This window comes from Melopsittacus undulatus, chromosome 11 (assembly GCF_012275295.1).
Source record: "Melopsittacus undulatus isolate bMelUnd1 chromosome 11, bMelUnd1.mat.Z, whole genome shotgun sequence".
NCBI classification, from domain to species: Eukaryota; Metazoa; Chordata; class Aves; order Psittaciformes; family Psittaculidae; genus Melopsittacus; species Melopsittacus undulatus.
The window spans coordinates 9,723,287-9,738,278 of record NC_047537.1 but is presented as its reverse complement, the minus strand read 5'-3'; the positions used below and the strand labels follow the sequence as shown (position 1 = coordinate 9,738,278).

Sequence of the window (14,992 nt, the reverse complement as noted above, 5' to 3'; positions counted from 1 at the left end):
AGGGTGGCACTGGGCTATGAAGTGAAAATGCTTTGCATACCTTGCACTTGGTTTGGTGTACATTGTAGCAGGTGGAAGGTTGTGCTGCTGAATGGTGTCAGGACATTGCACTTCTAAGGCAGTGGGGCACAAGTACCATGGAAACTGCAGGGGCTAAAGCAATTAAAGTTAGGAACAAGGTGTCTGAACCAGTCCTGACTGTTCTGCTCTGGATCAATGGGGAATGCTAAAGCCAACAATATCCTGCAGCTTCTCCCACTGACTTTGTCAAATCCCAGACTGGTTTGGACTGGTTGGAAGGGACCTTAAAGCTCCTCCAGCTCCAACCCCTGTCACGGGCAGGGACCCCTTCCACTGGAGCAGCTTGCTCCAAGCCCCTGTGTCCAACCTGGCCTTGGACACTGCCAGGGATGGGGCAGCCACAGCTCCTCTGGGCACCCTGTGCTCTTCTCAGTGCCTAAAACTCCTCTGGCTAGGACAGGCTCAGTGGAGTATGGGAGTGCAGAGTGTGCTTCTCAAGAGGAGCATGTGGGGCTCTACCCTGTAGCTGTGATTTGCACCCCGGTGAGTGCTGCCTTTGCACTTCCAGGTCTCTACCAGAGGAACTCTCAGGTTACTTTTGGCAGAGCAAGGCGAATGCTGTCTGGAGGGCAGTAGCTGCCAAGTCACCTCCTGGGCTGTGCTTCAGCATCACTGTGCTCAAAATAAGGGGTATTTTGTTGCAGATGCCAACGCTGAGCTCTAGCACTTGAGGATTAACTTCATATCTCTAACACCACAGTGCATCTGCAAGGGAAATCTGCAGAACAAAGACCTTTATTAAACATGGCATCCTTGCACCAGAGCAGGAGCTCTCCCAGACCAGCAGGGCTGTCCAGGCTGAAGAACAAGTTTAGGAATGCTTTTGTTCATGTGCTTGTTTTTCTTTGGAAGTGCTTTCCTGCTTGCTGCCTTTACCAGCATTCCCAGGTTCTTCCTCCAGGGTATCCAGCAATGTCTGAGAACTCTCCAGGAGCTGGGAAAGGAAGAAATAAACATAGCTTATTTTTACATAAACTGGTTGAGAGTTCCCTTGGAATTCAGCTGATCTATCCTGCAGCAGGAGGGATCCTCGTGTCTGCTTCTCAGTAATGTGTCATCCTCTCACTGCTGGAATACCTCTGAGTACAGAACACCTGGGGCAGTTTATGTCTTGGAGCAGGAGGCAGAGAACTTCTGGAGCAGGACGTGGGGTGAACTTCGGGTTGGGTTTGGGTGGGCTGGTTGGTTTCAAATGGAGCTGTTGATACCTGGCCTTTTCAGAGCAGTATGAAACAGTGCTCAGCTGAGCCGCTTTCAGGCATCTTCCACTGCTAAAACTGCACTCTTTAGATTTCTTGCTTCCAGCCTAAGTCTACAATGGCCTTAGATTAAATCTTCCCCTTTATTCATTTTATCTTATTTTTAACATACACTGTATGTAATCCAACACTCCCACTCACTATCCTCTAGGAAGCGAGGCTGCAACAGGTTTAGATCTTGCTGCCCGTCCATCTCATCATTTTAGTTTTAACACAGAGGACAACTGTAATCAGGTGTGATATGAGGGTGCAGTCCCCAAGATCATCTATGTTCCTATGAGCTTGTGGAAATCACTGTGTGGTCAGAGAAGAGCTGAAGGGAAGTGCCTGCAGGATGGGGCACTGATGGGATGTGTTGGTGGGATGTTGCCATCTTGTTCCTGGATGAAGGTGGAGCGAGTCCTGTGCCTCTCAGGGGCTGGGGAGGGCAAGTTCCAGTAAACATGGGTTCATCTGCAGGCTGTTGTGCCCTGTACCTCGGGTAAGATTTCTTCTAGAAGCTGCTGTTTGTCAGTGTAGCTTCACGACGTGAGTTGTAAGCTGTTCAAGTTTTAGGTGAGTTCCCTTTCACCCCAAACCATCAGCTCCTGAAGCAGGCTGAGAAAACAGCTCCGTCCCCCCCTGAGAAATAACTGTCATGGGAAGGTACTGACTTTGGGAGATGAGGATGTGACAGAGAGCGGTTGATCCCATTCAACAAACAAATGGGAAATGGAGGATTTCAGCAGCAGCTGACAAGGGAATGGTGCTTTTGAACCAAACAGATGCTGGTTATCCCCAGAAGGAAGATCATTGCTCCTGTGAAAGCAGGCTGGCTGAGCACTGTGTAACTCTGAAGTGAATTCCAATGTTACTCTATGCGCAGGATCCAGCACTCCCTGCCTGGCAGTTGACTGCTACAGGAAAGGTGAATGTGTTGAGGAAGCAAAATAACGGTAGCACCCTTGTGGGGTTTGTCTCCTTCCTACCCCTGTACTGGGCCAACAGCTCTACTCTTTTAATGACACTGTTCCATTAATGATAGAATAAATGATATCACACGTTGGGCAAGCAGAGTGGTCAGCAGGTCAACAGCTCTGCCACTGCAGTGTGTTGTTACCTGTGTGAACGTGTGGTCTCCTGGGTCAATGTCTTAGCTATGGGTTCCTCCCTTCTCTCTGGGCACCCTGTGCCAGCGCCTCAGCACCCTCACAGGGAAGAGCTTCTGCCTAAGAGCTCAGCTCAGTCTCCCCTCTCTTGGGCAGGTTCAAGCCATTCCCCTTGGCCTGTCCCTACAGGCCCTTGTCCCAAGCCCCTCTCCAGCTTTCCTGCAGCCCCTTTAGGCACTGGAGCTGCTGTCAGGTCTCCCCTTCAGGAGCCTTCTCTTGTCCAGGCTGCCCCAGCCCAGCTCTCTCAGCCTGGCTCCAGAGCAGAGCTGCTCCAGCCCTCGCAGCATCTCCATGGCCTCCTCTGGACTCCCGGCCCGGGAGTGCCGGTGGGGGTACCTGTCCGCAGACCGCCTCTGTCTCGGCTATGGTCCGGTCGAGCTCTGCGCGGGCCGCCAGGTCCCGGGCCAGGCTCTCGCTGGTGTCCGCCAGCCGCTGGGTGAGGGCCCAGATCCGGCGCTGCAGCCGGTCCCGCTCCGCCTCCTGCTCCTGGATCCGCCCGCTCAGCTCGTCCCTCCGGGCTCGCAGCTCCGCCAGCCCTGCGCGGCACCGACCGTCAGCGCCGGCCGCGGCCCGGCCCCCGCCGCCCCCGGCCCCGCTCACCGGCCTGCAGCTCCCCGCAGTACCCGCGCAGCGCGGCCCCAGCCCCGCTCATCGCCGCGGCCCTGCCCAACGTCCGGCCGCGCTCCGCCCCTTCCTGCGGCGCGGCCCGCATGGAGTCGCCGGCGGGTGCCCGGCTCTCGGCCGCCTGGCACACGCTGAGCACGGCGCTGGTGCCGCCCGCGGCCCTGGGGCTGGTGAGGGGCCGGGACCGGGACCGGCCAAGGGAGGGCGGGGACGGGCGGGGGGGCCGCGCTGCTCCCCGCTCCCATCACGGGCCTCAGGCCGGCACCGCGGGCCCTGGGGCGAACCCGTCCTGGTCCGGTCCCTGCGCTTCTGGGTCCGGTTCTCGGTGCCGGGGCTGGGGGGGAACGGCTTGGAGCGAGGGCCCGGCAGCCGCGGCTGTGTGTGCGGGGCTGCCGGGGGAGGGCCGGCGGGTCCAGCACTGCCCTGCAGGGCTCCGCTGCCCCCGTCCCTGCGGCGGCTCCGCGGGGAGCCAGGCACGGCCGGGGGGGGATCGGGCTCTGGGGACCCGAGGAAGCGCCGCGGCTCCAGCACGGGAGCTGCAGGAGCCACCACCGGGGGTGGCAGAGGACAAGGATGCCCCATCCCTGGCAGTGCTCAAGGCCAGGTTGGACACAGGGGCTTGGAGCAGCTGCTCCAGGGGAAGGGGTCCCTGCCCGTGGCAGGGGTTGGAGCTGGATCCCCATCAGATCTCCATGGAGGAACAGCGTCCGCTTGATGCTGTTTGACAGCAGAACCCATGTGCATTTGGTTCCTGCTCTTTATGCTGAGGGTCTCTTCTGCCACGGATCCTCCTAGAGAGCTCCGTGACTTGACTTGTTATCCCCTCCTCTTTTCAGGCCGCACCGAGGTCCAGTGCTGGGGGTCCACTGAAGGATGCTGACCTGCGGGCAGCCCTGGATGTGCTGCGGTGTTATGACCTGCACTCAGTCGTGGAGGAGTGGTTCATTGAGGTGCTGCAGACAGACCTCCAGGCAAATATAGCTCCTGAGTTCTGGAACTGCATCAGCCAGTATGAAAACACGGCCGAGGAGCCCCAGTGCTCCTCACTCCTTCTGGATGTGTTCTGCCTCCTCAAGTGCCGCCTGGACCCCTACCTGAACAGCCTGGAACTCCTGGAGAGATGGACCAAGGCAGGCCTGCTCCTGGGGACAGGCGCTCAGATGCTGCAAGAGAAGGTCTACACCATGTTCAAAGCTATCCTTTTCTTCTCCACTACCAAATCCTTCCAGGAGATGATCCAGCAGTTCTACAGCCGCACGTTCAGGATATACATGCGGCAGTGGAAGAAAGGAGAAGATGGAACCAATGAATGTGAGAGCAGCATGAGTGAGACTGAGCAGGAGAGCGATACAGAGGAGGGTGGAGGAGAGAGCGCACTGTGTGCAGGCTGCAGCAGCAGGAGAGAGCAGTGCTGGTGCCCCAAAGCCATGGAGCAGTTTCAGCAGCTCAATGACATCCTGTACGTACGTTATGGGGTGGAGGCTGTCCCTCAGAGCAAGCAGATGGTCTGGGTGGGGAGCAGCAGCAGGTCTTGATCTCTGAGTACAGGAGGTCAGGCTGTATTGGGGTACTGGGCAGGGAACTTGACACAGGTTCTGTGGCTGGTTGTCAGCTGGTGGTTGAACTAGAGCAGATCTTCAGACAGAAAGTCCCTCTCTTTGGATATGAGAGTATCTTCTTGCTCGGAGGCCTTCTGTCTGCAAGGAAGCAAACCCTTCTAAATGAGAAAGCTTTTGATGGCCAGAAAATAATGTTTCTAAGGAGGATGGGGTAGTGGTAGTGTCATGTGTTATATACCTGTGCCATGGGAGCACTTGAACTAAGACCTAGGCCTGCAGCAGTGGAGCAGCAGGGAGGAAGGTGCCTTCAGGAAGTCAGATTGCCCCTGTTTGCTCGTACCTTTGGTTCCCTCACTCTGAGCTCAGTCACTGTTGGTCTCTGCAGCCGCCGGCTGAACCTGCTGGAGAGAGTGAGCGCCGATGCCGTCACCACCATCCTGCACAGGATGATAGAGGAGAGGATGGAGCAGCGGTGCAGGGGGGAATACGAGCACTCCTTCCTCAATGAATTCCAGGAGGTAAGGAGGGCAGCGAGGGCCCTGCCTGGGAGATGTGTTCCTGGTGCAGCTCAGGCTAAAGCAAATTCAACCTGAAAACCTCTGGTCCAGAGCTGTGACTCCACCACCCCTGGCAGAGACGTGGTTAAAGCTCCCTGGTTTGATTTGTGTTTGAGGGGGAGGTTTGCTCTGCCCTGTGTGCAATGGACCTTTGTATTTCACCTGCTGATGGCCCTAGTAATGAGGGAGTTGCTGTGGTTCTGTTTTACCAACAAGAACATGTGGTGCACCTTGCCCGCAGAGGCCGCTCCCTCTGCATCAGTAGGCCCATCATTGTAATTTGTGTGGCTGTTTTCTGTTGTCTTTCCCATTTTTCAGCACCCTATTAAAATAGGAAGCAAGGATGTTTGCTGGAGCACCTCCCATACAAAGATAGGCTGAGAACATTGGGGCTTTTCATACTGGAGAAGAGAAGCTGAGTGGAGACCCCAGAGCAGCTTCCAGTGTCTGAAGGGGGCTACAAGGATGCTGGAGAGGAGCTCTTCATCAGGGACTGTAGCAATAGGACAAGGGGTGATGGGTTCAGACTGGAACAGGGGAGACTGAGATGAGTTCTTAGGCAGAAGCTCTTCCCTGTGAGGGTGCTGAGGCGCTGGCACAGGGTGCCCAGAGAAGCTGTGGCTGCCCCATCCCTGGCAGTGTTCAAGGCCAGGTTGGACACAGGGGCTTCGAGCAAGCTGCTCCAGTGGAAGGGGTTCCTGCCCATGGCAGAGATTGGAACTGGATCTTAAGGTCCCAACACAAACCAGGCTGGGATTCTGTGATAGATCTCACCATTGGACATTGGACTGCAGAGAACTGAATTCCTTCCTTGCAGCTACCTAGTTGTTTTGCTACTGCCTTGAACCAAGTTTGTGTTGGGCTCTTTACCCAGTGTGTCGTTAAAGTCAGACTCTTCTCCAGGTTATGGCTTTTCCAGGATACAGCCGTGGCTCTGCAGTCTTCCCTGTGCTCCTTGTTCCTTTGCCTGTGTCAAAGAGCAAGCCATGAAGTCAGTTTGCTGTGCAAATCCAGCCACTTTCTGGTTCCGTGGTCTCCTTGCTGTTTCCCATGCCAGCCTCTTTTGTTGCCTGCAAGCATCAGCAGTCACTTTCTGTTTACTTCCCATTAGTTGCCCTGCAACACTTCCTTTATTGGAGCTGGTGTGAAAAGCTTTTGTTTGAGTGGATCTTGTTTGAGAGAAAATGGCAGCTGCATTCCACTTGCCAGACGTTGCAAGGTCTCTTTGGCTGCAGAGTATTGGAGCGTGTCAGAATTAGGAAGAGATGATTTTAAGGCAGAAAAGCACAAGCCTGGCAAGAGAAAGGTAAAACAGGAGAAAAGAGTCTGAGAAGCAGCCTGCTGAAAGTCCAGGTGCTGAGAGCAAGCCCGTGTGAGACACAGCAGCAGCAGCTCTGGGGGTCAGCTCACAACTGGGCTGTAACTGGAGCACTCAGAGAGATAAACTCATGGGGAAAAGTGGGTTGGTTTGATAATAATTATATTCCTTAAAACTGAGTGGTGTGGCATCAGTTACAGCCCTTCCCTTCGGCCTTTAGGAACATTCCTTATCCACTGTGCCACAGTTTTGCCCAGCTTGGTGCCCAAGTCTTCTGTAGTCCTTGCTTTCATCCTGCCCTGTCATTGGCAGAACTTGTGCATTTCATTCTTTGTTTCCTCAGGTGAATCATAGAATAGTTAGGGTTGGAAAGGACCTTAATGTTATCCAGTTCCAACCCCCCTGCCATGGGCAGGGACACCTCACACTAAACCATCTCATCCAAGGCTTCATCCAGCCTGGCCTTGAACACTGCCAGGGATGGAGCATTCACAACCTCCCTGGGCAACCCATTCTAGTAGGTGATTAAAACTGACCAGAACCAGACCTTGACTTAGCATTTGTGTTTCAGGCTGTGGAAATCTAGTTATAAAAAATACTAAATATCCAGTAATTATTAATACTCAGGTACTATCCTAAGAAGTGCCACAATTTGTCACCTTAAAGGAGGAATGAAGAAAAAACCCCAAACACTTCTCTTGAACATCCAGACATTGAAATTTGCCAATTACACATTTCTCTGAGAAAACTCAACCTCAAATACGTAAAACATCGAACCTTCTGATGCTCCCTTTTCAGTTTTTCATTTTGTCATCCATTGTGTGGGCTGGTATTTGAAGTCTTGGTTTCAAGTGCCTGAGTTTGGGTGGTTGAGCCCCTGGCATGGCTTGATTGCTCTTCATTGATTTCAGGAATTTTAGAGATTTTGGGTTGAGGATGGTGCTCCTTTCTGGAGCCCAACACCCATGCACAGTCCTGAGTCACCCCTTATTTTCTCAGATACATCTGCATAGTGTGTATACTGTATCTTTAGTTAAAGTTCACATTCAAGGCCAGGTTGGACACAGGGGCTTGGAGCAAGCTGCTCCACTGTAAGATGTCCCTGCCCGTGGCAGGTGTTGGAGCTGGAGGAGCTTTAAGGTCCCTTCCAACCCAAACCATGCTATGATCCTCAGCTGTAACCCAGGCCAGGGTGCATTTGGAGAGTGGCTGGAGGTGGTGCTGTCCTTTTCTAGCTGCCCATTTCTGCTTGCTGTGGTAGCTGTGGGGTGAGGGGTTAAGTGTGGGATCCAGCTGTGCATCCAGCTGCAGTGCTCACCACTGTGCTCTCCCTGTCCTTGTGCAGTGGATCGAGAAGGTAATTGGCTGGCTCAGCAGGGTTTTCCTGCAAGATGGTCCCTCTGCTCGCTCCTCTTCAGAAGCCAGCAGCACCCTCAAGCGCTGGCGGTGCCACGTCCAAAGGTTCTTCTACCGCATCTACGCCAGCATGCGCATTGAAGAGCTCTTCAGCATTATTCGAGGTAGGTGAGACCCGCTCAGTGTTCATTCACTCTTGGACTTGGATGGGATGAATGACAGATCTGTCCCCTGATGTGCCACGCTGCCTCCTCCTGCCTTCCAAAGGAGCATGGCCACTGTTCATAGTCACTGCTTGGTTTGTAGATTTCCCAGAGTCGAAGCCTGCAGTGGAGGACCTCAAGTTCTGCCTGGAAAGGACTAATCAGAGGCAGCAGCTGCTCAGCTCCCTGAAAAGTGCTCTGGAAATGCGGCTTCTGCATCCAGGTGGGTTTTGCATCCCCGTGTGTCTTGTAACACGCGTTGTGCTGTGAGGAACCTGGGCATGAGTGGGGATCTACTGGGAGCCAGCATCTGATCTTGTGTTTGCGTAGTGAGAGGCTGTCAGGCTGGGCATATCGCATGCTCTCTGTGTTCAGCTGTGCATGGACAGCAGTAGATGGTTATAGCCAGCCCATTTTTGCCCCATTTTCACAGTATGGCGAGGAGCTGCACTGGAAGTTTAGCTTTGGTCCAGGTGGGAACAGGCTTCTTTGCTGTGTGTGGTTGGAGCTCCTCATGCACAGTTGGGGCTCAGCTGGTTTTTGGTGTGCTCTGAGCCTGTGTTGACAGTTGGAACTGGTTTCTCAGACACATGGATCTGATCTCTCCCTTTGGCTGGGGCAGCAGGGCAGCAAGCCCTTTGCCTCCGACTCCATTGTTCAAACCAAGGGCTTGCAGCATCCAGGCTCCTTGCAGCCAAGCCATTAGTCTGTGCTCTGGGACTCTTAACTCTCTCTGCCCCATTCCTGTAGGAGTCAATACATCCGACATCATCACTCTGTATATCTCAGCTATCAAGGCCTTGCGGGAGCTTGACCCCTCCATGGTTATCCTGGAGGTTGCCTGTGAGCCCATCAGGAAGTATTTGAGGTAAGAGGCTTGTAGGGCAGCCTTAGGCATCCCCTTTCCCTCCTCTTCCCTTCCCTTGCTCTGTTTCTGTTGCTGTTGGCAGGACACGGGAGGACACGGTGCGGCAGATTGTGGCTGGTCTCACAGGGGATGCTGAGGGCTCCGGTGATCTTGCAAACGAGCTCTCAAAAGCTGACCCAGTGACCCTGGAGAATGGGCAGGAGAGTGACGATGACATTGCAGAACCAGGGGACTGGGTTCCTGACCCAGTTGATGCAGATCCAGGTTAGATGCCAAGACCAGAAGTCATAGTAGTCTGGTGGGCTGCAGCCATGAGCAGCTCGTTTGCTTGTCCTCTGAGCTGAGCTGGGGCAAGTCTCTGTTGATCTCACACTGTTGTCTGCTGGATTTCACTAGGAAAATCAAGTTCCAAGCGTCGTTCCTCAGACATCATCAGCCTCCTGGTGAGCATCTACGGCAGCAAAGACCTGTTCATCAATGAGTACCGCACGCTTCTGGCCGACCGGCTGCTGCATCAGTTCAACTACAGTGCTGAGAGGTGAGGTCCAAGTGCCCAAGCCCAGGGCATTCCATGGTGAAATCACCTGATAAAGGTGTGCTTCAGACTAACTCCTATGAATGCCAGGAATGTCTTTGGCCATTTTCTCTGTAGCTTTGGGTTTGCATCTAGAATTTCATGTGCTCACTTCTCACACTGCTTCCTGCTCACTCCTGCCCTTGGCTTGCACTAGTAGGGCAGCACGTAGGAAATTGGAGGCACCAACACCCCCTTAGCTCCATCTCACACATTCTAGTGACCCTCACAACCTGCACAGGCTGCTGAGGGTCAGCAGAAAGTGTCCAAGCAAGCAAAAGGGATGAAGCATCAGGAAACCTCAGTTGCAACACAGCTGTGTCTCTTGATTCAACAGCTCAGTGGTTTTCCTGTCTGTGAAGTGCTTCTACTGCAAACCATATCTAGGATGGGCAAACTCAGGCAAGTGGCTCACCAAATGCTGAGGTTGCTCTGTGTTGTTGAGGGGATGGCTACACACAATGCTCATCCAAATGAAAGGGATGGGAATGTCTTGAAAAAGCTGCTGGCCTCCAGAGGTTGTTCCTCACTTAGATGCTGGGAGGCATCCTGTTCAGATAAAGAGCAGTGCAAGGCTCCCAGGAGGAGCACGCTGTGCCAGGGTCTACCTCTCTGGGCTGTGTTGCAAGGGGTGGAGGCCAAGCCAGGCTTGTTGGCTGAGGGACCTGGGCCTGATCTGCTGTTTCTCTTACCAGGGAGATCCGCAACGTGGAGCTGCTGAAGCTGCGGTTTGGGGAAGCTCAGATGCACTATTGTGAAGTCATGTTAAAAGTAACTTTCTTTATTAATGGAATTTAAATCCTGGTGTTTTGAGCTTGTTGGGGAAGAGAAGCAGCCAAAAAATGGTCTTTTAGGAAAGTTGGGTTCCCAAAATCCCAGTGAGGGCGCTGCTTCAGGACAGGGAGAAGTGCATGCAAATCAAGTCTGGTTTTTCAGCCCTGTGGGTTGTGTTATTGACCCTGGGGATGGTTGCTCCAGTGCTGTTGTCTCTCCTGCCTTTCCTGCAGTACAGTACCCTGGCATTTAAGAGCTGAGCTCTTCCAGCTCCTCTAAGGTTGGGACTCTGGAGTTTAATTCACTTGGAGCACCTTGAGAAGGACACAGGTCTGAGGGACTCCAGTGCAGGGCAGTGTTGAGCTGCAGGCCCTTCCTCAACCCCCCCACAGATGTTTCTGAGTACGCAGCAGACTTTGCAGCAGACACACAATTGTGTCCTGTCTAATGTCCCCATCATCAGTTGGAGACAACGCTGGGCTCCTTGTTGAGGTTTACTAATGGTTAACACTGACCTGTGGAGAAGGGGCTGCCTGAGCTTCCTCTGCCTTTTCCAGGATATGGCAGACTCCCGACGCATTAACGCCAACATCCGTGATGAAGAAGAGAAGCTCCCAGAGGAGGAGAGGCCACCCTTCAGCCTCGTGGCTGTTATCCTGTCCAGTGAGTTCTGGCCACCACTGAAAGAGGAGAAGCTGGAGCTTCCAGAGCAGGTCAAGGAAGCCATGGAAGCCTATTCCAAGAAGTATGAGAAATTAAAGGTGAGGCAGACTTTGTTATATGGGTTTTGGGAAGTCCCCTTTAACATCCCTTTGCCTTTAGCTGCTAGTACACGCACACTGTTACAGTGGAACCCCAGAGTCCTTCAGCTTTGAATCACTGTTGGAGGCTGCAGTAGCTAAGCTGAGCCAAAGGAAGGGTTGATCTCTGTGGGGTGCCTGGTCGTTGTGGTGATTGCAGCTTGGTAGGAGACTTCTCTACAACATGACCGTGTTTGTTGGTTAAACTGGTTCTGAACTGGAAGTTCTTAAGCTTGTTGGCCTAAGTTCTGTAGTAGCAGAAGTGACCTCCTGTCCCTGTTGGGCCTCTGTTCTTCACTGCTCTGGTGCTCTCCTCCCCTGTTTGTCCTCTTGAAAAAAATCTCTTTTAACATGGTCTCATTTGAAGATTCCCTTGGTCTGGAGTTAGGTGAATGCTGCTGCCTCTTCTGCCTGTGGTTTCCCCTGCGTTGTTTCATCCATTCCTGGAGGGTTCCTGAACATGTTAGACAGTTTAGGTGCAAGTATTTTTGACAGTGTCTCAGATATAGAATCTGTGTCTTTATAAGCAGCATGGAATGGAGACAGACAGAGGAAATATAAGCAACTGTGCAATATTCTTTTGTGTTCCTTGGGTGCTTGATTATGGCAGTTAATCACATAGAGAAGGCTGAGGTGCGTCTTGCATTGCACATACAGAGTGGGTCGGAAGCAGGAGCATCTGTCTGGAAATCAAAGAGAGATGTAGGTCATTTCCAGAGTTGTGGTCTTGGCTTTCTTGTCTTGGAGCTTCTTACCTGCTGGAGTGCAGAACACATCTGGAGCATGGATGGTTCAGATTTAGCAGTTAGGCTGGTGCGGTGTCTGTGTGCACATGCAGGTGGTTCTTTGTAGCCAACCTGAACACAGTTTGGTGCCTTATGCAGATGTTCCTCTTTAACTGTCCACTTGTGCTCTGACTCCACTTCCAGCTTGGGTTTCTGTATCCTTTCTTGTTATTATACGTGAGGTGATATGTGCCATGAGGCTTGGAAGTTCCCAGATCCTAGATCCCATCTCTTCTCCCATAGCTGCATGCCAGATGGGGATTCCAGCTGATGTCTGTGCCTGCAGAAAAGTTAGTTAGGAGAGTATGAATGTGGCTGCCCCATCCGTGCCAGTGTTCAAGGCCAGGTTGGACTGGGCTTGGAGCAAGCTGCTCTAGTGGAAGGTGGGGTGGGGTTGGAACTGGATGAGCTTTAAGGTCCCTTCCAACACAAACCAGTCTGGGATTCTATGAAGGAGGGAGCAGCCTTCTTGAGCATCCTCAGCCTTAAAGCAAGCAATGCTCTTCTCACATCAGTATCAGAAGAGACTGCTGCTCTTCTGTGGAAATCCTGCCCCAGATGGATATTTCTTTTCCAGTCGGACTTTGTCCTGAGCAACCCAGTTGGTCTTCCAGTGTTTCCTCAACCTGTGCATTACCCTACCAGGGAACTCAGTAACTGGCTTTTATGCAGGAGAGGGGCACTGGTCTTTGGTAAGGGCTGAACAACAACTCGTGCTGAGGAGGATGTTCCCCATGAGGGATGGTGGCAGTGCTGGGTGTCTCATGAGAGGGGAGCAGCTTTGGTACCTGGCAGAGGTGTGTGATGTGCAGAGGGGCATTTGCAGTAATGCAGCACTGAGTGGTTCCTGCTGGAAGATCTGCTGTGAGCGGCTGGTTTCCCTTTTCCAGGCCATGAGGACCCTGAACTGGAAGTACCACCTGGGCCTGGTGAGCTTGGACGTGGAGCTGGCGGATCGCACCCTCTCGCTGTCTGTGTCTCCTGTGCACGCTGCCATCATCCTGCACTTCCAGACCAAGAGTGAGTGGCAGCGGCTCGGTGCTACCCCTGTGTCTGTGAGCTTCCCAGGGGTGGGGGGGAAGGCCGTGGTACTGGGGTGGCTGAAGGCTCTGAGAGCAGGACCAAGACCTGGTTCATGGGCTTGCATCTACCACAGCACGCAGGCAGGTCTCCAGCTCTCCTAGGAGATACCACCCAGCAGGGCCACAGCTCAGCACTCTGTGTTCAGGCAGTCACTGCTTGCTCCCGACAGTGGCTCCCCAGCCTTCCCCATCCTCTTACTAAGCTCTGGCATGCTGGAGGTGGGCAGATGTCCTGTTCTCTTCTCTGATACCTGTGCTCTCTGCAGGTACATGGACACTGACGGAGCTGAGTGAGGTGCTCAAGGTGCCCGTGACGTCGCTGAAGCGCAAGATGACGCTGTGGCTGCAGCAGGGTGTCCTGAGAGAGGAGCCGCAGGGCACCTTCACTGTGATTGAGGAGGAGCAGAAGGACCAGGTGGAGAAGGTCGTTCTGATAGACAGTGATGAGGAGGGGGACTCTGCCATGGCCTCGCAGGCTGACCAGAAAGAGGAAGAGCTGCAGGTACTGTCCGTGTGTCTTGGCTGCCTGCAAAGGCAGCAGGATGATGCAAACATCCCCTGCTTTTGGGACTGGGGAATCTGATTAAGTTGATGCATTTTGGATTTGCAGTTTCCATGGCAAGTCCGGGTTTTTGGAGGGTGTTTGAAGTGGGTATCTCTTGATTAATGCTCATTGGTGCATGTGCTGGTTTGCAGCCGTCCCTCCAGAGAAGTGCCCTGCTGTGTGTCCCAGCACCTGATGCTGTTCTGTTTAAAAACCAAACACTCATGGCTGAAAGCAGCACTTGCTGCCAGCTCCAGCCCTGCTCTGTGTTCGGGATACAGGATGCTAAAGCACCCCTTTCCTCATGGTACAGATGTCCATGTGATTTACTGTTGCTGTGTGTCCTCTGCAGCTGTTCTGGACGTACATCCAGGCCATGCTGACCAACCTGGAGAGCCTGTCCTTGGAGAGGATTCACAGCATGCTGAAGATGTTTGTGATGACAGGCCCCGTGGTGACAGAAATCGATATCCAAGAGCTCCAGGGTTTCCTCCAGAAGAAGGTCCGGGACCAGCAGCTCATCTACTCCGGAGGTGTCTATCGCCTGCCCAAGAACTGCAACTAAGGGGGCCAGTGTCCCTGCTCCAGGCCTGTGCTCAGCTCCTGGTGCCCCCCAGCTCTGGGTACTTTCTCTGTGCCCTTTTCCCCGGATGGGTGTCCTTTTCTGCTTGGAGACAGCTCAGGAGCAGCCTGGGCCATGCACACCCCAACTCCTGGGTCTGGGCCTGCTCCCCACTTTGCTTTTCTTCCCTTAATGTGAGTGTCTGGGCCCATTTCACTGGTTAATAAAAGCCAGCAGTCTCCTTTTTCAGATGGTGCCATCTCTCCTCGCCTCTTTCCACTCTTGGCATCAGCATTTCCATGCTGGAAGGGCAGGGAGGAAACTCCCCCATCTGCTGGGCACCGTCTCCCTTTCACTGGGTCTCATCTGTCCCCAGAAGATTTTGGGAGGGGGCTCTTGGCTCCAGTTGCTGTCTGGGTCTCTTTGTGTGGCTAGAGCAGCATCTTGCATCTGGCTGTGATGGGTGAGACCCTGCACAGAAGCAAGGGCTAATGCTGTCTCCTTTAGCTTACATGGGAGGAGCCCAGGGCCTGCTTCTCCTTGTTTGGGACTCTTAAATTGGGTGGAATAATTTCACTGTGGGATGAGGAATGCTTTAGATGGGTGAGATGTAGCAGTTCCTCCGAGCAACCTGTTGGGTCTGGGAGGATAATTGAGTGGATTTATTGAGGCAGTGGTCGGATTGCTTTACCATGGCACGGATTTGCATCTCCCAGTACCACAGGGCTGCCCTTGAGCCATCATCTGGTGGAGCTTCGGGCACCACTGAGATCAACGGGGCAGCTGGATGGGAGAATCCTTTTGCTCCCCTGGTTAAACATTGTGTCCCCAGCCTGGGTATCGAGCAGGGCAGTTCTGTTCTGTCTCCACAGCATTCACCCTTCCTCAGTCCTGCTCT

General features: G+C 53.5%; 2 protein-coding genes across 2 annotated transcripts; one reads left to right on the top strand and one right to left on the bottom strand.

Annotated features, from left to right (window-relative positions):
- Positions 1–801: 801 nt before the first annotated feature.
- On the bottom strand, positions 802–3,143 carry SSNA1 (Sjoegren syndrome nuclear autoantigen 1 homolog). Its single transcript, XM_034067322.1, has 3 exons — positions 3,089–3,143; positions 2,825–3,024; positions 802–1,015 (listed from the first exon to the last, which is right to left on the bottom strand). The coding sequence occupies exons 1-3, from the start codon at positions 3,138–3,140 to the stop codon at positions 893–895; spliced, it is 375 nt and encodes a 124-aa protein (XP_033923213.1). The 5' UTR covers positions 3,141–3,143; the 3' UTR covers positions 802–892.
- Positions 3,140–14,343, top strand: ANAPC2 (anaphase promoting complex subunit 2). Its single transcript, XM_034067321.1, has 13 exons — positions 3,140–3,282; positions 3,949–4,571; positions 5,057–5,189; positions 7,892–8,066; positions 8,209–8,328; positions 8,856–8,973; positions 9,056–9,237; positions 9,370–9,511; positions 10,243–10,318; positions 10,879–11,082; positions 12,797–12,926; positions 13,255–13,490; positions 13,885–14,343. Exons 1-13 carry the CDS (start codon positions 3,199–3,201, stop codon positions 14,095–14,097), a joined length of 2,436 nt encoding a protein of 811 aa, XP_033923212.1. The 5' UTR covers positions 3,140–3,198; the 3' UTR covers positions 14,098–14,343.
- The last annotated feature ends 649 nt before the right edge of the window (positions 14,344–14,992 follow it).

What these genes read in the sequence shown, in the direction of transcription:
- ANAPC2 (XM_034067321.1), top strand. Translation starts at nt 3,199, where the DNA reads ATGGAGTCGCCGGCGGGTGCCCGGCTCTCGGCCGCCTGGCACACGCTG. An exon ending in TCCTCAATGAATTCCAGGAG is followed by an intron (nt 5,190 to 7,891) that starts GTAAGGAGGGCA and finishes GTCCTTGTGCAG; the next exon opens with TGGATCGAGAAGGTAATTGG. An exon ending in TTCAACTACAGTGCTGAGAG is followed by an intron (nt 9,512 to 10,242) that starts GTGAGGTCCAAG and finishes TTCTCTTACCAG; the next exon opens with GGAGATCCGCAACGTGGAGC.
- SSNA1 (XM_034067322.1), bottom strand. Translation starts at nt 3,140, where the DNA reads ATGAGCGGGGCTGGGGCCGCGCTGCGCGGGTACTGCGGGGAGCTGCAG. An exon ending in CTGCGGGGAGCTGCAGGCCG is followed by an intron (nt 3,025 to 3,088) that starts GTGAGCGGGGCC and finishes GGTGCCGCGCAG; the next exon opens with GGCTGGCGGAGCTGCGAGCC. An exon ending in CAGAGGCGGTCTGCGGACAG is followed by an intron (nt 1,016 to 2,824) that starts GTACCCCCACCG and finishes TTCCTTTCCCAG; the next exon opens with CTCCTGGAGAGTTCTCAGAC.